A 23,820-nucleotide genomic window follows, 5' to 3' on the forward strand; every position below is an offset into this window, starting at 1 on the left:
AGATAGATAAGCACAGTAAGCTTAAGAAATCCAGACAAGCCCCATCAGACATTGCTGAACACAGACATCAGCATGAATTGATGGTTAAAGCAGATACCAGTACTGAATGGTGCTGAGGACTCGGCCTTGAGTTGACACATTGTAAGATTGTAATGTCGTCTCAAACCTTTTTAAAGCCCATTGAAGCCAAGAGTTGTTAAGCAAAATTACACCCCAAATTTCCTTAAAGCGATTGAGTGTAATTTGAAATAGACAAACTATTAATATCAGAGTCCACCCCTGTCAGGATAGAACTGCTTTCTACTCCAGGTGTATAGCAGTCACAAAATAGAACAGGGGGGAGGGGACGTGATTCAGTGCGTTGTGGGACAGGATGTGGATGATGGAATTTCTATACTACAGCATCAATTACTTGTATTACATATAGGTTTTTAAAGTAGAAAAATAGCCCTAGGTATTTCACAGAAGAAGAAATAGATGCCAAGCCTTTGTGGGAGAGTTAGGAGAGCTAGCCATAAATGATTATTGAAGAGAAGGCTTATAAAGATTGAGAAAGAGAAGCAGAGAGATTAGGGAGGGAACTCCAGAGAATATGACCAAGAAGGGTCTGCTGCCATTGGTGGAGCACAGGAAGAGGGTAGGCACAGAAGGCTAAAGACACGGACCTGGAGGAAGCAGGTGTGGATATGAGGCTGATGACGATTGCAGACGTAGTGTGGGATTTATAGCTAAGAACTTTAAATTTAATGTGTTGGGGAACAGGCTTAATGTGGGACAGGATGTGGATGATTGAATTTTGGATGCATTGTAGTTTATGGAGGGTGGAGGTCAGAAGTTTGGTTAGAAAAGTAATGCATTAATCATCTCTAGATTCAATTTCTACATGGGGTGAGTTGGGTCAGAGGCAGGCTACTTGAAGATGGGAGGATGTGATCTAGATGATGCTCTGGGATCGGCTAGCTGCCATAGATCTGGATGATGCGTACTTGAATATTGCATACCGCCAAAAGTTTCTCTGGTTTGGAGGGACAAAGTATCAACAACAGGTACCTCTTTTTGCTCTAACTAGTTCTATTTGGGTTTGTGGCTATTTCAGTCTTTCATGACCCAGTTCTATATGAATCATTAGGGGATCACCTGTGGCCTATTTTATGCAAATTGTATAGCAATTGTGAGCATTAGATCCTCATTGTTTCCTAATTGAAACCTTAATTAATTTGGTTCTTCATAAATTAATGCAATTATCATTCAAAAGTTTTTTGAATGTGTGAGTTTAAGTTGCTGGTATATAAAAATGGCACGGTTAGTGGTAGCTTCAGAAAAAGTTAATAAACTGCAGGTTTTTATTGTAGGTCAGCTGTATTCAATTTGGCATTCTGACACTCCTTAAAATCCTCAGACATTTTACCTAAAGTTGCTTTCCAGTTCCAATTAGATTATATAAAAAAATGTTATCTTGCAGGGAAGAAGCCCAGGGATAGGTCATTCCACCTATTTCGTAGTTCCTTTATGGCATTGCCCCATTGGGTTCCAATTCATAGTATATGAGGGCTGCCATGTGAAGCAATTCTTGCATAATCACAAAACATTACTCTAGATTTAATTGCAGAACAGGATAATACCTTTGGCAAATGGGTTCTGGCAGCTACTGTTAGGGCTTAAGGGCCATTCTTCCCTCCCCCACAAACTTTTTAGTGCTTTGCTATGCCCCTGTGATACGTGAAAGATGTGGCATAAAGAAGAAAGATGAATTACCTGCATGTACCACTGCAGGATATAGGGGAAGTAAGTTAGTTCAGCATTATGAACTGGCACAATGGTACAGGTCCTAGGGCTTTACATGACACAGGAGTAGGAGACTATACATGCAGTACTACCTATCTGTGACACCTTGAAGACATTCATGTATGTGGTTTCCCCAGAACCTGTAAATTTGGGCTACACCTTGTATGATGTGTGGAGGATGCGTATTATTTCAAGGACAAAGATGACCGTACCAGGTCTATTTTTGAATGTACATAGCTATCTGGAAAACAGTAAACAACTAATACTTGGGTCTGTTTTTAACGAAGAACCTTCTTTTCTATCAGGTATCAAAATGTACTGTTTACTAACTTGACTGGCTTCAGTTATTTTGCCTGTATGTTTTCGATGGATCAGTATGCAGTGCAAGCTAGGAATTTTTGTACAATTGTTTGAAAAGGTTGTGAAGTCTTTTACTGTCTCTTAAATTTACCAGCCAAACAATTTGATCCATGAAAAGAGACAATAGGCTTTCTTGTAGAAACACTGCTTAAAATAAAAACACCTTGTTTTTTTGCATTACTTGTTAATGGACTTTTGTGAATCTTTTTGATAGCAATTTAAAAGAGCCCTTACTCGGAGGTCTAACCATATCTTGTGTGTCTGGCGTTTTGGAAGCTGAACGCAAACATGTGCAAAAATGAGCACTGTTTTAAGTTGTTGCGAACCATTCACATCAGCTGTGTTGTTTCAATAATGGAGTTTGTATCTCTGACATTAAGAACCCATTAGTACTCAAAACGGTCAATGAATGCACATCACAATCCCTTAAACAATGACAACAATTGGAGAGGATCGTCTAGAATACATTCCATAAACTAGTCTTCTAAACTACCTTTGCCAATTTGATTTGCCCAGTCTATATGCAGATTAAAGTCCCCCATGATGGCTGCATTTCCTTTGTTACAAGCTCCCATTATTCCATGATTAATACTCTGTCCAACAGTATTGCTACTATTAGGGGGCCTATGAACTACTCTCTCCAATGTTTTTTGTCCCTTGTTATTTCTAATTTCCACCCATATTGATTCTATTTCCAGATCTTCTGAGCCAAGATCCTTTCTCACCACTGTCCTTAAGTCATCCTTTATTATTAGGGCTACACCCCCTCCTTTTCCATTCTGCCTGTCTTTTCTAAATGTCATGTACCCTGGAATATTTAGTTCCCAACCGTGGTCATTTTGCAACCATGTCTCTGTAATGCCTATTAGGTCAAACCCATTTATCTCTATCTGAATGCACGGAGCATTTGTAACAAGATAGATGAATTAATTGCACAAATAAAGTGCCTTTAATTTTAATTTTTTTTACCCTTTTTTCCTGCTTTGACCTTGTTGCACTATTATTGGTAAACTCTGTCCCTTCCTGTCACACTCTGCTTACCTTTACCCAAGTCACTACACTGTTCTATTGTCTTAATTTAGAAATCTAATGAGAAAAGTTAAGGTGATTGAGATCCTTGGGAGGGGAAAAGAAAGAGATCCTGTAAAGCAGGTGGAAAAAATCTGTTTGGGGGGGGGAAAAGTGGTGAGAGAATGAGATCATGTTGAGGGGAGATGGTGTGTGGGAGAACAATTTCTGGTGGGGGGGGATGAAAACCTGTTAAGGGGGAGAAACCGAGCTTAATCATGGAGGGGAGAGAATTCTCAGAAGTTCTGTTGGGTAAGAGTGCTCCTGGGGGATGAGAGATTTTTTTGAGGGGGGGTTGAGAGAAATACTGTTGAGGGGAGAAGTGTTGGAGAGACTGTGTTGAGGGATCATGGATGAGAGAAAGGTCTTTGAAGGGAGATGCTGTTGAAAGCAAGTGATTTAGAGAGAAAGGGAGATCTTCAGCTCAGGGACTACTGAGATGAAAAGAGAAAGATACTGTTAAAGGGGTGAGAATGAAGGAATTCTGAGAGGAGAGTGGGGTGACAGAATCCGTTGAAGATAGAGGGAGACAGCTTATTGAAGAGATGATGTGGAGATGCCGGTGATGGACTGGGGTGGACAAATGTACGGAATCTTACAACACCAGGTTATAGTCCAACAGTTTTATTTGAAAATCACAAGCTTTCGGAGATTATCTCCTTCGTCAGGTGAGTGAGTGAATGAGAGGTTCTCAAACCGCATATCTTATATTAGGCTGGGACACCATCACAACAATCAAAGGTGTTGTTGGTGTTCAGACAGGTCTCTCTCTCTCCCTCTCTCTCTCTCTCTGCCTTTCGGGTCTCTTCCTCTCTTTGTCTGTGTAATTTGACCCATTGTGTATTCAGTATACTGGGACCTACTGTTTTCCGTGGCTAACCTGTCTGAACACCAACGACACCTTTGATTGGTGTGATGGTGTCCCAGCCTAATATAAGATATGCAATTTGAGAACCTCTCATTCACTCACTCACTCACCTGACGGAGATAATCTCCGAAAGCTTGTGATTTTCAAATAAAACTGTTGGACTATAACCTGGTGTTGTGAGATTCCGTACATTTATTGAAGAGAGGAGGAGCTATCCTGTTGAGGGTGGGTGGGGGGGAAGAGAGAGAGGGAGAGGGGTCTACAAAGAGATGTGGCAAGTAGAGATATCCCATTAGGAGAAGGAAACACTGAGGTGATATACTGTTAGAGGGGTTGATATCCTGTTTGTGGGGGAGAGGGAGAGAAAGGTAATGGAGGGAGATATTCTGCCTTTGAGAGTGAGAGCCCTTTTGGGGCAGAACTCTTGGGGGTAAGATAGAAATTTTCTGCGGAGTGGTGAAGCGGTATCGAGATCGCTTGGTTGTGAAAGAGATCCTACTTGTAGAGAGAAAGACATCCTGTTCAGGGGAGGGAAACAGAGATCCTGTTAAGGCTGATGGAGGGAGAAGGAGTGATATAATCACGTTGACTTGAAGTGAGAAAGAGAAGCAAATCCTGTTCAAGGTGATGGGGGGGGAGAGAGAGAGAGAGAGAGAGAGAGAGAGACAGACAGACATCCTGTTCATTTGGAGAGAGATCCTATTTGGGAAGGGAGGGGGGAGAGAGACATTTTGTTTGTGGGAGAAGAGATATTCTTTTCAAGGGGTGAGAGAAAGGGATCCTGTTTGGGGCAGGGGGAAAGAGTGAAAAAGAGAGACAGACATCCTGTTTAGTGTTGGCCCAGAGTTTCTGCTAGATTGCCCTGGCTTTTTCAGCGCAATCCAGCTGAATCAGTGCAAAACTTGGAGGAATTTCAAATTACGCTTGCGTAATTTATGTCCAGCTTAATTTGAGTTTCCATGATTTTTTGCGCTGGCTTAAAAAAAATTGCTGAAACTGGCCATGCCCCAGATCGAACCAACGAGGATGGTGAGTTTCTGCCGATTGCGCAGCCTGCGGCCGTTCCAGGAAGGTTTTAACATTACGAGTTTTCTTGGGCGCAAAGGCACTAGTAGTTTATACGTTTTTAAATAGTAAAAAATATAAATTTACAAAGAAACTGACTAGTGTACACCAATGACAGTAGGAAATGATTCAGTATAGTTTTTTTGAGTAATTTTCAGTGAGTTTAAATCGGGTTACTCGACTGGACGTTAAAAATGCTTATTTTTGGTGATAAACGCTGTATTAATAAAACTGCATCAGGATACCACTCTTAAATGCATTTCTTACAATCAAAAATATTCATTGATATATTTAAGAAAAAAATAAACAATTACACAATGTTAAGCTGCCAAATTGTGCTGATTCATGGCAGATTTTACGTTAGTGATTGTTAATGCATTTAGGAACATAGGAACAGAAGTAGGCCATTTAGCCCCTCAAGCCTGTTCCGCCTTTCAATACGACCATGGCTGATCTGTGACCTAACTCTATATACCCGCCGTAGCTCCATATCCTTTAATACCTTTTTGTTCACAAAAATCTATCAATCTCAGATTTAAAATTAACAATTGAGCTAGCATCAACTGCCGTTTGTGGAAGAGTTGCAAACTTCTACCACCCTTTTTGTGTATAGAAGTCAATCTTAACTTTACTCCTGAAAGCCCTGGCTCTAATTTTTAGGCATGTCCCCTAGTCTTAGACTCCCCAACCAGCAGGAATAGTTTCTCTCTATCTACCCTATCAGTTCCCCTTAATATCTTGACAACTTCAATCAAATCACCTCATAATCTTCTAAATTCCAGGGAATACAATCCTAGTTTGTGTAATCTCTCTTTGTAATTTAACAAGGTGGCTCTCTATCCAGTCATCTAAGTTGTTAATAAATACAGTGGCTAGTTGAGGCTCCCAACACAGATCCCTGTGGGACACCACTAATCACATCCTGCCAATTTTGAGTACCTGCCAGTATCCCTACTCTGTCTCCTGTTGCTCAGCTAATTTCCTAATCAGGTCAATAATTTGCCCTCCATTCCATGAGCTTCAACTTTAGCTAACAGCCTCTTATGAGGGACTTTATCGGATGCCTTCTGGAAGTCCGTATAAACAATGTCCATAGACATTCCCCTGTCCACTACTTTTAGTCACTTCTTCAAAAAATTCAATCAGGTTCGTCAGGCATGACCTACTCTTTACAAATCCATGCTGGCTCCCTGATTATTTGAAAATTTTCAAGGTAGTCAGTCACTCTATCCTTAATTATAGACTCTAGTAATTTCCTGACCAGAGGTTAGGCTAACTGGTCTATAATTCCCTGGTTTCCCTCTCTCCCCTTTCCTAAAGAATGGAGTGACATGTGCAATTTTCCAATCTAAAGGAACTGTTTCTGAATAGAGAACTTTGGAAGATTATAGTTAGGGCATCTGCAATATTCTCACCCCCTTCTTTCAAAACCCTAGGATGGAAACCATCTGGTCCTGAGGATTTGTCATTCTTTAGTGCCATTATTTTCTTCATTACTGTTAATTTGCTTACGTTAATTATAGTGAGTCCCCCGTCACTGATTTAAAATTAGTTTCTATGGGGTGTCCAGCAAGCGATCCTCTTCCTCTACTGTAAATACTGACGCAAAGTAATTATTTAACGTCCTCCATTTCCTTATTTTAATTTACAATATCACATCAGTTTTCAAGGGGCCCACATTGCTCTTGACCACTCTCTTTTCTAATATACTTGTAAAAATATTTTGTATTGATTTTGATATCCCCTGCAGGTTTCTTTTCATACTCCCCTTTTTGTAGCTCTTACTATCTTTTATCATGATGTGGAGATGCCGGTGATGGACTGGGGTTGACAATTGTAAACAATTTTACAACACCAAGTTATAGTCCACAACATTCACCTGAGGAAGGAGGAAGCCTCCGAAAGCTTGTGAATTTAAAATAAAATTGCTGGACTATAACTTGGTGTTGTAAATTTTTTACAATTATCTTTTATCACCCTTTGCTGTTCTTTGTTTCTCTCCCCGTCGCCAGGATCTGTGCTTTTTTTTTGTGTTTTTGTATGCTTTTTCTTGTTGTCCCTTACCTCTCTCTTGTCCATGACTTTTTTGGCAAGTAGAGCTCTTGACCCTTAGGGGCCAAGTTTAGCGGAAACTTGGCATACAATGCGCTGGCACAATTTACCCAAGTAGAAACCCCAGCCCATTCTGTTTAGTGTCAGCAACAGAGATTTTGTTTTGGGGTGGAGGGGTGTGAGAGAGGAGAGAAACCCTGTTTGATTTGGAGAGGGGAGGGGGAGAGAGCCTATTCAGGGGAAGTGATTCTATTGGTAGAGGGAATTGAAAGATCCAGTTTAGGAGTGGGGAGAGAAGGTTTCTGTTGAGAAGAGAAAGAAACCTGTTCAGGGGAGAGAAGAGAGAAGTATGGCGAGGTAGGTTGGGGAGGGGGGGGGTGGAAAACGGGGAGAAAGAGATTTGTTATGGGAGAACAGGCGGGGAGTGAGTGAAACTTTATTGATGGATGGGGAGTGAGAGATCCTGGGAGGAAGAGATAGAGGAAGAGAGATGCTGTTTTGGGGGTGGGTGGGGGGGGGGAAATATGAGACTTATTCTGTTAAGGGGAGAGTAATGATTTACTGTTTGGATGGCAGGGTGGTAGGAGAAAGAGATATATGCCCTTTTGAGGGAAGAGACAGAGATCGTGTTGAGGGGGGAAGAGAGAATCTGCTGAGGTAAGAGAGAGTAAGCCACCATTATGGAATCATAGAATGGTTACAGCACAGAAGGATGCCATTCGGCACATTGATCCTGTGCCGGCTCTTTGTAAGAGCAATCCAGTTAATTCCATTCCCCCACTCTTTCCCCGTAGCCCTTCAAATTTTTTTCCCTTCAAGTATTTATCCAATTTCTTTTTGAAAGCCATGATTGAAACTGTTTCCACCACCCTTTCAGGCAGTGCATTCCAGATCATAACTACTTGCTGCATAAAAAGTTTTTCCACATGTCGCCTTTTGGTTCTTTTGCCAATCACTGTAAATCTATGTCCTCTGGTTCTCGACCCTTCTGCCAACGGGAATAGTTTCTCTTTATTTACTTTATCTAAACTCTTCCATTTCTGACCTTCCCTCCATCATAAAGTCAGAAATGGGGATGTTTGCTGATTGCACAGTGTTCAGTTCCATTCGCAACCCCTCAAATAATGAAGCAGTCCGAGCCCGCATGCAGCAAGACCTGGACAACATCCAGGCTTGGGCTGATAAGTGGCAAGTAACATTCGTGCCAGACAAGTGCCAGGCAATGACCATCTCCAACAAGAGAGTCTAACCACCTCCCCATGACATTCAACGGCATTACCATTACCGAATCCCCCACCATCAACATCCTGGGGATCACCATTGACCAGAAACTTAACCGGACCAACCATATAAATACTGTGGCTACAAGAGCAGGTCAGAGGCTGGGTATTCTGCGGCGAGTGACTTACCTCCTGACTCCCCAAAGCCTTCCCACCATGTACAAGGCACAAGTCAGGCATGTGATGGAATACTCTCCACTTGTCTGGATGACTGTAGCTCCAACAACACTCAAGAAGCTCGACACCATCCTGGACACAGCAGCCTGCTTGATTGGCACCCCATCCACCACCCTAAACATTCACTCCCTTCACCACCGGCGCACAGTAGCTGCAGTGTGTACCGTCCACAGGATGTACAGCAACAACTCGCCAAAGCTTCTTCGACAGTACCTCCCAAACCCGCGACCTCTACCACCTGGAAGGATAAGAGCAGCAGGCACATGGGAACAACACCACCTGCACGTTCCCCTCCAAGTCACACACCATCCCGACTTGGAAATATATCGGTGTTCCTTCATCGCTGGGTCAAAATCGTGGAACTCCCTTCCTAACAGCACTGTGGGAGAACCTTCACCACACGGACTGCAGCGGTTCAAGAAGGCGACTCACCACCACCTTCTCGAGGGCAATTAGGGATGGGCAATAAATGCTGGCCTCACCAGCGACGCCCATATCCCATGAATGAATAAAAAAAAGTACTCTATGCCTCTATTTATAAAACCCAGGATCCCGTATGCTTTATTAACTGCTTTCTCCACCTGTCCTGCCACCTTCAAAGGTTTGTGCACATGTACCCTCAGGTCTCTCTTCCTGCACCCCCTTTAGAATTGAACCCTTTAGTTTATATTGCCTCTCCTTGTTCTTCCTCCCAAAATGTATCACTTCGCACTTCTCTGCGTTAAATTTCAACTGCTGTGTGTCCGCCCATTCCTATGTTTTCTTGAAGTTTATTACTATTATCTTCACTGTTTACTATATTTCCAAGTTTTGTGTCATCTGCAAATTTGGAAATTGTGCCCTTTATACACCCAAGTCCAAGTCATTAATATATATCAAAAAAAGCAGTGGTCCTCCTATTGTCCCCCTGGGGAACACTACTGTATACCTTCCTCCAGTCCGAAAAACAACCGTTCACCACTACTCTGCTTCCTGTCGCTTAGTCAATTTCGTACCACGCAGCCACTGCCCCTTTTATTCCATGGGCTTCAATTTTGCTGACAAGCCTATTATGTGGCACTTTATGAAATGCCTTTTGAAGGTCCATATACTCATCAACCCTCTCTGTTACCTCTTCAAAAAACTCAAGTTTGTTAAATATTATTTGCCTTTAACCATTCCATGATGGCTTTCCTTTATTAATCCGAACTTGTCCAAGTGACTCTTAATTTTGTCCCGGATTATTGTTTCTAAAAGCTTCCCCACCACCGAGGTTAAACTGACTGGCCTGTAGTTGTTGGGTTTATCCTTGCACCCTTTTTTGAACAAGAGTGCAACATTTGCTGTTCTCCAGTCCTCTGGCACCACCCCCATATCTAAGGAGAATTGGAAGATTATGGCCAGCACCTCTGCAATTTTCACCCTTATTTCCCTCAGCAACCTAGGATGCATCCCATCCAGACTGAATGACTTATCTACTTTAAGTACAGCCAGCCTTTCTAGTACCTCCTTTAATCAATTTTTAGCCCATCTCGTATCTCAACTACCTCCTCTTTTACTGTGACTTTAACAGCGTCGTCTTCTTTGGTAAAGACAGATGCAAAGTACTCGTTTAATACCTCAGCCATGCCCTCAGCCTCCAAATGGAGTGCGAGAAACCCTATTGAGGGGGTAGAAAGCATGAGTTCCTATTAAGAGAAGGGAGAGAAAGAGAGATACATCATATTAATTCGAGTGAGGGAGATTCTCTCACGGGGAGGGGGCAGAGAGATATCCTCTTAGGGAAAGAGGGGGAAAAATATCCTGTTGAGGGGATAGGGAGCGATCCTGTCGATGGGAGGGGACGATTTGGCAAGGGAATGGGGTGGGGTGGAGGATGAGAGCGAGAACAAGATTTTGTTGAGGGAAGTAAGAGATCTGCTGAAGGGAGGAGATGGATAAGAAAAATAAAATGGGTGGGAATGGTGATTGTCATTGGCCTCTTAACCACTGCAGGATCAGCACTTGAGAGATCAACTCATCTAGTCTTGACACTGTGATTCTGTCTGCCTGCTTAAAACCACCCTCCTGCTGTGCAGCAGCACCCTGATTTGCTTCACTTCTTCCCCCTGTAGCTCTACTCCTTCCCTTCTGGGCCGCATTTTGCTGTACTCTCTCAATCAGTTTTGTACCCTACTGACCTCCTATGCTTTAGTCCCTGCCTGCCCATTTCCCACACTGCCACCCACACATTGCTGGGATTGCCAACACACTCATACTAGTCTGGCTCACAGCTCCAGATCTAGTAAAGAAAAATAAAGAATTTACATTTATACAGTGCCTTTCACAACATGAAGACATCCCAAAGCACTCAAATGAAGTACTATAATGAAATGTAGTCACTGTAATATAGGGAAACAGTGGCAGCCAATTTGCACTTATTAAGGTACCACAAACAGCAGTGACGTAAATAACCAGATAATCTGTTTTAGTGATGTTGATTGATGAATGTTGGCCAGGACACCGGGAGAAGATCCCCTGCTGCTCTTCAAATAGTGCCATGGAATTTTTTTATGTGCATCTGAGAGGGCAGATGTCTTGGTTTAATGTCTCATCGAAAGACAGCATCTTTGACAAGTCCTTTTTTAAAGGGACTTGTGTGAGGAGCATATGAGAGACTGTAGGATACAAATACAGACACGTTTACATTTAGTGCATCTCAGAAACATCTGAAAATGCATCACATGCAGTGAATTACATTGAAGTACAGTGACATGTAGGCAGAACATACAGAAAAAAAGAGGGAAAGGCAGACATACAGGGAGAAAGAGAGTTGAAGACAATTAATTATGAAGCAAAGATGGTGTGTGATGACAGTCACACAGTGAGCAATAGAAATAAAGACATAGATGGGGATACTGAGAATTAGAGAATGGGACATGAGCAGCAACGCAGTTTTCAGTAGAAAGAATAAACTTGTGTCTTATGTCCTCTGGACCTCCCAAAACCAATGAATTACTTTTTGAAATGTTGTCACTGTTACATGAGTGGACATGGCAGCCAATTTGTGCCCAGCAAGATCCCACAAACAGCAAATGAGCTAAATATCCAGTTAACTTTTTTTGATGTTGGTTGAAGGAGAAATATAACATAGAAACATAGCAACTGTTTCAGGTAGGAGAAGACAGTTAGTCCATCTAGCCCACCTATTCCTATGCATATGTAATAACTTCGAATCCCATCTGTTGACAAGCAGTTGTCTAGTTTCTCCTTGAAACCCATTAAGGTTTGTTTTTCCACCCCGTTCCCCATACTTACCATCTTCTTTTAGTTTTAAAAAAAAAGTTCCTCCTGCATTTCATATTTTCTTTTGCTGTCCTTAATTTATAAAAAGGGCCCCTTGTTGGCCAGAGCAACTCCCTACTCTATTCCAGTGTTGTCCAATAGAAATTGCTGACTAGTCATAGGTGTATCTACAGTGATAATGTTTTAGCCACGTGCACTAATTTTAGTAGAAAACGCCTTGCACACACCCACGCAATACAAGTAAATGCACTTAATGTGTATATTTACTTAACAAACATTTACCACCAGTCAGTAACCAATGAAGTAAAGCACTCACACCGATCAAAAAAAACACTCACGTTCTGCTTTTCATCTTTACCATTTTACAAACACACAAAAAGGTTAAGTAGACATGCATACGTCGTGTGAATAAGTATTGAGATCACATAACCATGGGTCATGAGCCTCTACTCATTTTCTAATTTACTAAACAGGAATGCAAAAAGCCACATCTTGATTCTAAATTGTCACGTGGTTAACATATTGGACAACATTGTCCTAATTGTAGTGCTATGGGATCCATTCTGAAAGAGGATCCCATGGTTTAGCATCCTATCTGAGAGATAACACCTCCAACAATGTAGTACTCCCTCAATACTATACAGAAGTATTAACCTAGATTAAATGTTCAGTTCCTAGAGTGGGACTTGGACCCCTGGGTAAGAAATGAAAGTGCTATCACTGAGTTAAACTGACATAGGCTGATTCAGGGCACCTTAATTTACACATTGAACTTAGCTGGGCTGGGACCCTTTTCTTGACAAATCAAGGGATTGTTGAAGGCACTATTCTTTATTTTTGATCAAGAGCAACACCCCAGGAGGTCAGCTTCTCTTTTTAAGTAATTTTGTTTTTGGCAGATGAGCGGGGAGCATAATGGAAGTTACATGCATAAAATAGTAAAGAAAATAACTGTAGTCCAGTGGTATTAGAGAGATTGAGGGAATCAGAAAGAGAATTTAAATGTGCTTAACAGAGACAAGTCTTGCTATGGCCCTGTCCAGCTTGTTTAACTGATTCTCCCTTCCTTTTCACAGCTGCTGACCTCCATGTAATCCTTCTCTAGCTGGGAAAGTGGATAAACAGGTCACAGATTAAGTCGCAGCTTTCAGTGCAGTAATGATTGAGGAAGTGTCTAGCAGTTGATATAAATACCTTATTTGTAATAGTTGCTATAGTTTGATATAAAGAGTAATGATTAGAAATTGTACACACACTAAAAGTTGTACATAACACATTTTTAAAAAGCTAGCAAATCTGGAAATAGCTGGTGTAGATTTTATGATCTGCAGTTAATTTGTCTGTCCAGTTGTTGTATGCGCAAAACAAGCTGTCATACTTTTTAATTGCTCCATAAGCCACAGACAAGCCCCTTTTCAGGGTCTTTGTTAGGGAGGAGCTTTTGAAGTATCTGGTTGTTTGCAGCTGTGTTGTGGCTTTGGTTATTTAACATTTTGCCGTTTTTTTTTTAAACAAACCCCTGACAGAAGGGAGTTTGTGTTTTCAACAGACCGGCTTCATACCAAAGTGGTTTAAGCAGCTGTATTGTGGGGGAACAACAAAGAGTTTATTATTGTGTCTGTGACGCAAGGAGCAGGCAATTCTGCGGTGAGGCATTGCTGCTGTTGATGTCGATTGTTGACTTGCCATCTGCCAGATAGGAAGAATAAAAAAATGACAGCTCCAGCAGGGTGTTCAAGAGCTTATTGGAGAGACGCATAAACATGTGCAGATGTCAAACAGCATACTGACAAGAGTTCAAAATGCTCTATGATGCTGTGGCTTCTGGCAATATATTGTCTCTTTCATCAAACAAAGTTTTACTGTATTTCAATGCTGTAATTCTCTTGCATTGAACATCAGATATTGTTTCGAGGTGGTCTGTGTAGCAGGTACAACGACGACACAAATTTGCCAAAATTGTTTGATGTCAAAATTGCAATTTGTGGTTTTAATATGTTTAACAACTTCTTGTTTCTTCAAAATACATTCAGATAATTTTTAAGATTAATGTATGCTTCCATCTTATGCACCCCCCCCCCCCCCGCATTGTTTTCATTTTCTCTCATTGTCTCTTTGTAGGTGCTGTAGAACTTATTTGCATAATAGTTTTGCACTTTTTTGTAGAGGCACCCCCGACCATGAAAACGTAATTGCAGCAAAGATACCCGATTAGTATGTGTGCGCCAGGTTGATCTGCAGTTTTTTTGAATGAGTGCATATAGAGTTCCCCTGCTCTTGAGAAATATTTATTGCATACAAAAAAAACTTTTGTTGTGCTGAAGGTTAGCTGCAAGTTTCAAACTGAAGCCCTAGTTATGCAACACCAAGAGGTTGGATATTGGGAACATTAAGTGTGGTGCAAGCAGGCAGCTGTAATTCTATTGCCTATTTGCATTTATTGTGAGTCAAGGAAAGCAGAGCTCGGAAGCATTGATAAACATACACAAGACTCTGCTCACCAGGATTGCCCAATTCTTTTAAAACTTGATCTTGAAAAATTGACTTGCACGTGCCAAATTACAGGGTAATATTGAGACCAAATGGACTTGCTAACAAATCCAAACTCTTTTGTTTCTGTAAAATCGGCAGTAGTATTGACTGGCAGCAATTGTATCGCATAACCAGGGCATTACTTGGGTTTCCTATGTTATATGGTACCTGGTAGCTTATTTAAGAATAATAACAAAACTCATCCGAAAAAGCTGAAGTTTGATAAGTGCTACAGTTGCCAACCTAAAACTTGATGCCAATTGGGAATGCGTCATGCAGTGATGTACAGTGATTTTATCTTCACTCATGAATAGATGCTGTTTTGGGAGAACAACGTCCACTCACTACTTTCCCTCTTGCATTCAGAGTGGAACAGTAGTCACCTCATAGTCTTAAGTGGAATAAAGCTTGGGTAGTTTCAAATAGACTCCAGATGAACGGGAGAAAACTACCTATAATTTGTATTGACTGGGTAAAGTCACTTGGTCAAAATTGAAGTGTTGCATCTTGCAAGAGGGAGTGCAGATAATGAGATTTATCATATCAGACATATCATAGTAGGTACAGCACAGGACTGTGCTGGCTCTTTGAAAGAGCTAGCCAAATAGTCCCTTTCCCATGCTGTTTCCCCAAAGCCCTGTTAATTTTTTCCCTTCAAGTATTTATCGAATTCCCTTTTGAAAGTTACTGTTGAATCTGCTTCCACCACCCTTTCAGGCAGTGTATTCCAGATCATTACAACTCGCTGCAATTTAAAAAAAATGTTTCCTCATGTCACCACTGGCTCTTTTTTGCTGATCATCTTAAATCTGTGTCCTCTGGTTACCGACCCACCTGCCACTGAAAACGGTTTCTCCCTACTTGCTCTATAAAAACCGTTCATGATTTTGAACACCTCTATCAAATCTCCCCATAACCTTCACTGTTCTAAGAAGAACAACTTCAGCTTCTCCAATTGTTCCACATAACTGAAGTCTCTAATCCCTGGTACCATTTTAGTAAATCTCTTCTGCACTCTCTCTAAGGCTTCTTAAAGTGTGGTGCCGAGAATTGAACACAATACTTCAGCTGCGGCCTAACCTGCGTTTTATAAAGGTTTAGCATAACTTTCTTGCTTTTGTACTCTATGCCTCTATTAATAAATGTAAACAATTTTACAACACCAAGTTATAGTCCAGCAATTTTATTTTAAATTCACAAGCTTTCGGAGATTTTCTCCTTCCTCAGGCAAATGTTTCAAGATCTCCTTGAAGCCTACGCATTTATACATATTGAACAATAATACATGGTGTTTACAGACTGCCCCTGCAACTGCCCGTTGCCAAGGCAATCACCGTGTTCAGACAGAGAGGTGTTACCTGCAGAACCTCCGAATACACATTCAACAAAAAAACAAACAGGGAAAAAAAACAGAGAAAAAAAAACACAGAGAGAGGCAGAAACATCCGGAAGGCAGAGAGAGCCAGCAAATGACCCATTATATTAAAAACAGATAACATTTGTTCGCTGGTGGGGTAACGTGTAGCGTGACATGAACCCAAGATCCCGGTTGAGGCCGTCCTCATGGGTGCGGAACTTGGCTATCAATTTCTGCTCGACAATTTTGCGTTGTCGTGTGTCTCGAAGGCCGCCTTGGAGTACGAGACACACGACAACGCAAAATTGTCGAGCAGAAATTGATAGCCAAGTTCCGCACCCATGAGGACGGCCTCAACCGGGATCTTGGGTTCATGTCACGCTACACGTTACCCCACCAGCAAACAAATGTTATCTGTTTTTAATATAATGGGTCATTTGCTGGCTCTCTCTGCCTTCCGGATGTTTCTGCCTCTCTCTGTGTTTTTTTTTCTCTTTTTTTTCCCTGTTTGTTTTTTTGTTGAATGTGTATTCGGAGGTTCTGCAGGTAACACCTCTCTGTCTGAACACGGTGATTGCCTTGGCAACGGGCAGTTGCAGGGGCAGTCTGTAAACACCATGTATTATTGTTCAATATGTATAAATGCGTAGGCTTCAAGGAGATCTTGAAACATTTGCCTGAGGAAGGAGAAAATCTCCGAAAGCTTGTGAATTTAAAATAAAATTGCTGGACTATAACTTGGTGTTGTAAAATTGTTTACAATTGTCAACCCCAGTCCATCACCGGCATCTCCACATCATGTCTATTAATAAAGCCCAGGATCCCACATGCTTTTTTTAACTTCACCTTCTTAACTTGCCCTGCCATCTTCAAAGATTTGTGTATGTGCACCCCCAGAAGTCTCTGTTCCTGCACCCCCTTTAAAATTGTACCATTTAGTATATATTGCCTCTTCTCACTCTTCCTACTAAAATGTATCACTTCACACTGCTCTGCGTTAAATTTCATCTGCCATGTGTCTGCCCATTTCACCAGTCTGTCTTCTGTCCTGAAGCCTGTTACTGCCCTCCACATTGTTTACTACATTTCCGAGTTTTGTGTCATCAGCAAACTTTGAAATTTTTGAGTCTGCTATTTGTTTATACTACAGATCCACATTCTAAAAGATTCAGGATTCCTTCCTACTGCTTTGTTTATACTGCAGAGTAGCTTAATCCACAGGAGGGCAAAAGAAAACTGATCACTACTGGCTTATCTATCTCTCTCAATCTTCAAACTTTTCCTCCTGAAAACATTTTTTAAGTAGAATTTGCTCATGAGTATATACAGAAGACAGGTAGGTATTTTCAAAAAAAAATACTATTCCAATGACTTTGGTGAAAGAGAGACTGAATGGTGCTAGATGTTAAGTAAATATACATGTGAACTACGTTTACCTGTATTGGGATAGTGTTTCCGCTAGACTTATTAACACCTAATTTAGCGTTGTCCAGTATGTTAGCTACTAGTCAGATGTGGCTAATTGGGAATCCAGATGTGGAGAATTGCATTTCTGATTAAATAAAAAATGAGTAGTAGACACTGTTGTTGGGCATGTGTACTTTAACCGTTTTGTGTATTTGTTGATTTAAAATGGTGAAATGAAAAGCAGAGTTTGCTAGCGCTTTTCGATCATTGTGTTTGCTATACTTCCTTGGTTACTGCTTATTGGTTATCTGCTAAAATGGTGTGTAATACGGGTAAATACCTCAGCACAATGGAAATACCAGCAACATTGTTTGAACAGGGGAGCTGCTATCGTGGTCAGCTCGACCAATATAACTGTTGCAGGCCAGCAGAAGAAAGCAAGTCCAACCAATATCGAGCAGCTCCAATAGGGCATGTCATTGCAAAGAGCAATCTGCATCCAACCACCCTATGCAGAGCAAGGGTGGGTCTTGCACTTCTCTGCTGAAAATGTTGACTCGCATATCACTCTGATGAAATCAAAGTACCACTCGCAACTGCCATCAAAAACCTAGAAGCTGCACTAAGATGCGCTGTGTCTGATGAACTCGTAACATAATTTCAAACTTTGGCGAAAGAGAGACTGGTGCTAGATGTTAAGTAAATATACACCTGAACTACATTTATCTGTATTGGGATAGAGTTTCCGCTAGATTGTGCTGGTTTTATCAGCGCAATCTGGAAGAATCAACGTGAAAGATCGAGGAATTTCAATGTACGCTGGGCGTAAATTACATCCAGCGTAATTTGAGATTCCGCAATCTTTTGCGCCGGGTCAAAAATCATTGTGCTGAAGCTGGCCCCTCCCATAAAACTGGCCACGCCCCTTGACCGAAATAACAAGGTTGGCGAGTCTCCACCTATAGCAGCTGTTCAAGGAGGATCTTCAAATTAAGCTAGTTTTCTTAGGTGCACAGGCACAAGTAGGCACGTTTTAAATGTTTTTACATATTTAAAAAATAATTTAATTTACTAAAACTGACTAGTGTACACCAATGAAAGTAGTAAATAGCTCAGTATAACTTTTTAAAGTAATTTTCAGTGATTTTAAATCAAGTTACTCGCAGGTGGAGGAGTAGACACTCTTATTAAAAATGCTTATTGTTTGTGATGATCCCATTTTCAGCTCCGTTAATAAAACTGCACTAGGTTACCACTCTCAAATACATCTTAAATATTTTTTATTGCAAAGAAAAAAACTATTACGCCCTGTTTAAGCTGTCAGATTGCGCTGATTCATGGAAGATTCTACGTTTGCGATTATGTTAATGCATTTCAGTGGAAACTCGAACTATAACCTAGCCGGCGCAATTTGTGCCCAATTGCCGATAATGCCTAAAGTGCCAACTCTGCCCCATTGTGTGTAAGGTGTTTCGTACTAAAATTAATGCATGTGCTAAAATGGTGTTGCCATAACTGTTAGTGGCTAGTCAGTGACTTCTATGGGATAACACTGACCTAATTCATCTGTGCCTCTGCTTGGAGTGACAGGGAGGTCACTGGGGCTTAGCAGACCCATATTGCAGAAGAACAGGAGTAGGCCAATCAGCCCCTCGAGCTCGTTCCACCATTCAATTAGATCATGGCTGATCTGCATCTTAACTCCATTTATCTGCCTTGGTTCCATATCACTTAATACCCCCGCTTAACAAAAATCTTTCAATCTCAGTTTTGAAATTTTTAATTGACCTAGATTTTTGGGGGTGAATTCCAGATTTCCTCGACTGTGTGTGTGCGCGCGTGTGTGTGTCCAAGTAGAGTTAGAAAAACAGAATTCACATCAAGTCTGTGTTTTTCTCCACAGAATCGAGCTTTGTGGCAGTTTGCTTATATGTTAATGATGACAAAAAAAATAATGCTGTGTTATCTCAGTCAGATTGACCTGGAGGTCTGTTAGAAACCAACAGTAACTATAAGACTCCCAGCTGCAGGGTTTTTAACACCATGTTAGGATCCCAGAGTCTCATTTAGCTCGGAGTCATGCTCAAACTAACAATAACCACAGGGTTCAGGAACTGAATCACTGCGTACCATATGTCCCTTCCATTTGGGGCACTGAATACAGCCCAATTATTTTACTCATGCCATCAAGCAGGTTATTGAAAAAATTTAGTGAATTCTTTTGCATCCCATATTGAAGCTTTATCTTTCAGCATGATTATCAAGTGATCAGTGATTGGCAATTTATTTTAATGAAGTACTAATGTAATGACTTTTTTTAAAAAAAGTTTGAAGAATTTTGGATACAAGTAAAGCTGGTTTTCATAGTATAGAAGGATATCTGTAATGGAACAGTTTATTTTATCTGAGGGCAACACTATCTACCTCTCTTTTCCAGTTCACAGTCTACATGGCACGTGCCATCAGTAGCCAAGAGGGAGAGCTGTTGGGCAATTTGCTTCCATCCCTACACAATGATATTCCGAAGTCAGCCACAAAGAGTTGAGCCAGAGAGGCTCAGCCATGACTTTAAGGTTTTTAATTCTTTTTTGTCTCGTTGGGATTTCATCAGTGATTACTATCATCATGACATCAGATCTGTGACCTCCCTGTCCCCAACATCTTGGCACTAATTATAGAAATTCAGGGCGGCTATTTTGGTCACCTACATAAACATAACTACCGGGTCTGGTGTTTTTTTAATGAGCTAGCACGTGGGTCTTCATGTATTGTACTTTATGTTGGCCTGTTCCCTGGCGATTGGTACTTCAGGGTTCAAATCCTCCCCCTTCCAATTTTTTCACCCGGATCCTACGTGGAAGAACAGCCATTTGTCTGCGCTTACAGGGGAGGAGAAGAGACAAGTTGAAGAGAACTGAAAGAAAACTGTACTAAGGGTAACCACTACATTAGTCATCTTGGCAATTTGAGGCAGTGTCCTTCAGTGATAGCAAACTGTCTGGAAGCTGTGATTAAAACATACAGATCTCTTAAACAAACTACCCTGAAGCTGTATAAGGCTAAGGAAAAAGGTACTGTTCTGGTGTTGGAGTAGAAGATAGCACTTTGCCCATTGTCGCTTACTCCAAATTTTCACTGCTGGATGATTTGGAGAAAGTCACAATGGACATGCTGCCCTCCCAACATTCTAATATCCTTTTCATGTATGATTTTGTGATGTGGAGCATCTACTCCTTGTGGCTGAATTGATTAGGATTTCCTTCTTTCCCTCCTCAATCAAGTGTACTACAAATGGACAAATGAGTAGGGTGCTCTAATAATGAATTTTCCCTTTCCCTCACTTACTATTATTTCATAATAGTCTTGTGACAACATGAATAGTCTCTATCCATGGACGGTGATAGTATGAATTCCCGTTGATGTTTTGTAATGCTATTGTGAAGTACTTCTCAAGTTCAAAGAGAAGCTTGGCGGATACATAAACATTGCTCTGTTTTTATAGGACTGGAATATAAGGAAGAACAGCCAGGTCTCTGGAGACAAGACTGTAGACGCCTGTGTCCAGCAATAGCTAGTGGAGCATCCATTGTTACAAGCTGTTGATGCTTGAAAAAGGTGAGGGACCATTCCATCAGGTAGTAGCTGTTACACAGACTAGCTTTTGCTCACTTTGAAGAACACCTTTTTAAGATCAGCAAGATGGAAGAAACCACTTTTGACTGGATTCCCTTTTCTCTCAAATATTCTGGAAGTCTATGCATTAAGGAGAAAGATAAATTAATTTGCCTCATCCTTGATATTTCCACATACAACCATATTCCTATCAGTGTGTCTGGGGTACAAGGAAATTAGATAAGTAGTTGAAAGTCAAGAATTTAAAAGGATAGAATGATGTGGTATTACTCATCAGAGTTGCAATTGCAACTACACTTTGATGGAAAGGCTTTTTATAGTGGACAGGTACAGGAGTTTGCAGGATTTAAGGACAAAAGAAGTTATGTTTATATAGTGCTCTTTATATCCTCAGGACATTCCAAGGTGTTTTAGAACCAATGGACTACTTTTGCAGATTACTTGGAGGCTTCCTCATAATTGTATTGTCCATTGAGAGTGACATTGATATCTTTGGGTGTAATGAAACAAAGGTTCACAGTAAGCAGCAGAGAACAGGCACTACTCCAGATATTATATAATTCCAAAAAAGAGGTCTCCATCCCATACTGGACCTCAGGATATTAAACTGGTTCATCAAACTGGAAAAGTTTATAATGGCCACACTGCCTCAGATTATTCAGGTGGTATATTCTACAGCCATAGACCTAAAAGATGCCTACTTTTCATATTGCTATGTAGAAATGTTGTGGAGTGTGTCTCTGGTTCAATTTCAAGGCCTTTCACTGGTACCCAGAATTGTTAAAAAGTGCCTATTCATGATAACTGCATCTCATGTCCAGGGTGCAGAGTCTGTTAGTCCACAGGGATCTCCATGCAGCACATACACAATCTAATCCAGGATCTGGGCTTTATAATCCAGTTGCAAAAAAGATCATGGTTATGATCTTCCAAAATTCTCTAGATTCTGGACCAGTCCCAGCAGATTGGAAGGTAGCAAATGTGACCCCGCTATTCAAGAAAGGAGGCAGAGAAAACTGAACTACAGGCCAGTTAGCCTGACATTAGTCGTTGGGAAAATGCTGGAATCCATTATTAAGGACGTGGTAACAGGGCACTTAGAAACTCATCATATGATTAGGCAGAGTCAACATGGTTTTATGAAAGGGAATTTGTGTTTGACAAATTTATTAGTTTTTTTTGAGGATGTAACTACCAGGGTAGATAAAGGGGAATCAGTGGATGTCGTATATTTGGATTTTCAAAAGGCATTCGATAAGGTGACACATAAAAAAAATTGTTACACAAGATAAGGGCTCATGGGGTTGGGGGTAACATACTAGCATGGATAGACGATTAGTTAATGGACAGAAAAGAGAGTAGGGATAAACGGGTCATTTTCAGGCTGGCAGGCTGTAACTAGTGGGATGCCACAAAGATCGGTACTTGGGCCTCAGCTATTTACAATCTACATTAATGATTTAGATGAAGGGACCTAGTGTAATATATCCAAGTTTGCTGACGATACAAAGGTAGGTGGGAAAGTAAGCTGTGAGGAGGACAGAGAGTCTGCCAAAGGATATAGATAGGTTAAGTGAGTGGGCAAAAAGGTGGCAGGTGGAGAAATGTGAGGTTATTCACTTTGGTAGGAAGACTAGAAAAACAGAATATTTTTTTAATGGTGAGAAACTATTAAATGTTGGTGTTCAGAGAGACTTGAGTGTCCTTGTACAAGAAACACAAAAAGTTAGTATGCAGGTACAGGAAGCAGTTAGGAAAGCAAATGGAATGTTGGCATTTATTGCAAGGGGGTTGGAGTAGAAAAGTAAGGAAGTCTTACCACAATTGTACAGGGATTTGGTGAGACCTCACCTGGAGTACTATGTACAGATTTGGTCTCCTTATCTAAGGAAGGATATACTCGCCTTAGAGGCGGTGTAACGAAGGTTCTCTAGACTCATTCTTGGGATATTCGAGGGTTGTCCTATGAAGCGAGGTTGAGTAGAATGGGCGTCTACTCTCTGGATTTTAGAAGAATGAGAGGTGATCTAATTGAAATAAAACTATTCTGAGGGGGGTGGACAAGGTAGATGCTGAGAGGTTGTTTCCCATGGCTGGAGAGTCTAGAACTAGGGGGCATAGTCACAGGATAAAGGGTCGGCCATTCAAGACTGAAATGAGGAGGAATTTCTTCACTCAGTGGGTTGTGAATCTTTTGGAATTCGCTACCCCAGAGGGTTGCGGATGCTGAGTTGTTGAATATATTGAAGGCAGAAATACAGATTTCTGGACTCTAGGGGAATCAAGGGATATGGGGATGGGGCAGGAAAGTGGAGTTGAGGTCTAAGATCAGCCATGATCTGATTGAATGAATGGCGGAGCAGGCTCAAGGAGCCATGTGGCCTACTCCTGCTCCTATTTCTTATGTTCTTATCAAACAAAACATTCTTGGGAAGCTATTTGGAACTAAGTAGTAGAAAATATTTCTACCTGTGGACTGATTTACAATATTCCATGGTTTCTGTAGGAGGGGCTATGGATCCCAGCAAAAATTATCTACAGCTACTCTGCCTGATGGCAGCAGTCATCTTTGTGGTTCCAAACACACGACTGCATGATGTTGGTTCAGCTCAACCTGCTCAGCCAGTGGTGTCCTCTCGGAGCTCCTCTTAGTTGGTAAGGAATGACCAAACATCAGCTCTGGAGCTCACATGGTTGTCACTACAGTGGAACTTTCTACAGGGGATTATGGTGGTAGTGGCTATATCTCTGCATCTGGCAAGGATGGATGCCCATCTCTAGGAGCTCGGGGCAGATGGATGATGGCATTTCAACCACCAGGAATTGAGGATGGTAAGATTCGTTGTGGAACGTTCCCACATCCATAGCGATGCAAATTTGTATGTGTATGGATGGGCAATACTATATTCGTCTGCAGTGTCAAGAAAACAGAAGGATTTGTTCATTGGTGACTGCATCATGAGGTAATACTT

The 23,820-nt window shown here is 41.2% G+C and overlaps 1 protein-coding gene across 9 annotated transcripts in view; it reads left to right on the forward strand.

Annotated features, from left to right (window-relative positions):
• The window catches only part of akt3a (v-akt murine thymoma viral oncogene homolog 3a), a 304,170-nt gene that overhangs the window by 80,026 nt on the left and 200,324 nt on the right, over positions 1–23,820 (forward strand). The window contains exon 1 of one of the 9 annotated variants that reach the window (XM_067988644.1): positions 20,735–20,830. The exons of 5 other annotated variants lie outside the window; for them this stretch is intronic. In XM_067988644.1, the coding sequence (XP_067844745.1) occupies positions 20,818–20,830 (13 nt within the window). In that variant the 5' untranslated portion in view covers positions 20,735–20,817. Of the gene's footprint in view, positions 1–20,734; positions 20,831–23,379; positions 23,681–23,820 lie in introns of those variants that run through there. 3 more of the 9 variants (XM_067988646.1, XM_067988639.1, XM_067988647.1) reach the window with 3 other exon arrangements.

Source organism: Heptranchias perlo, chromosome 8 (assembly GCF_035084215.1).
Source record: "Heptranchias perlo isolate sHepPer1 chromosome 8, sHepPer1.hap1, whole genome shotgun sequence".
NCBI lineage: Eukaryota > Metazoa > Chordata > Chondrichthyes > Hexanchiformes > Hexanchidae > Heptranchias > Heptranchias perlo.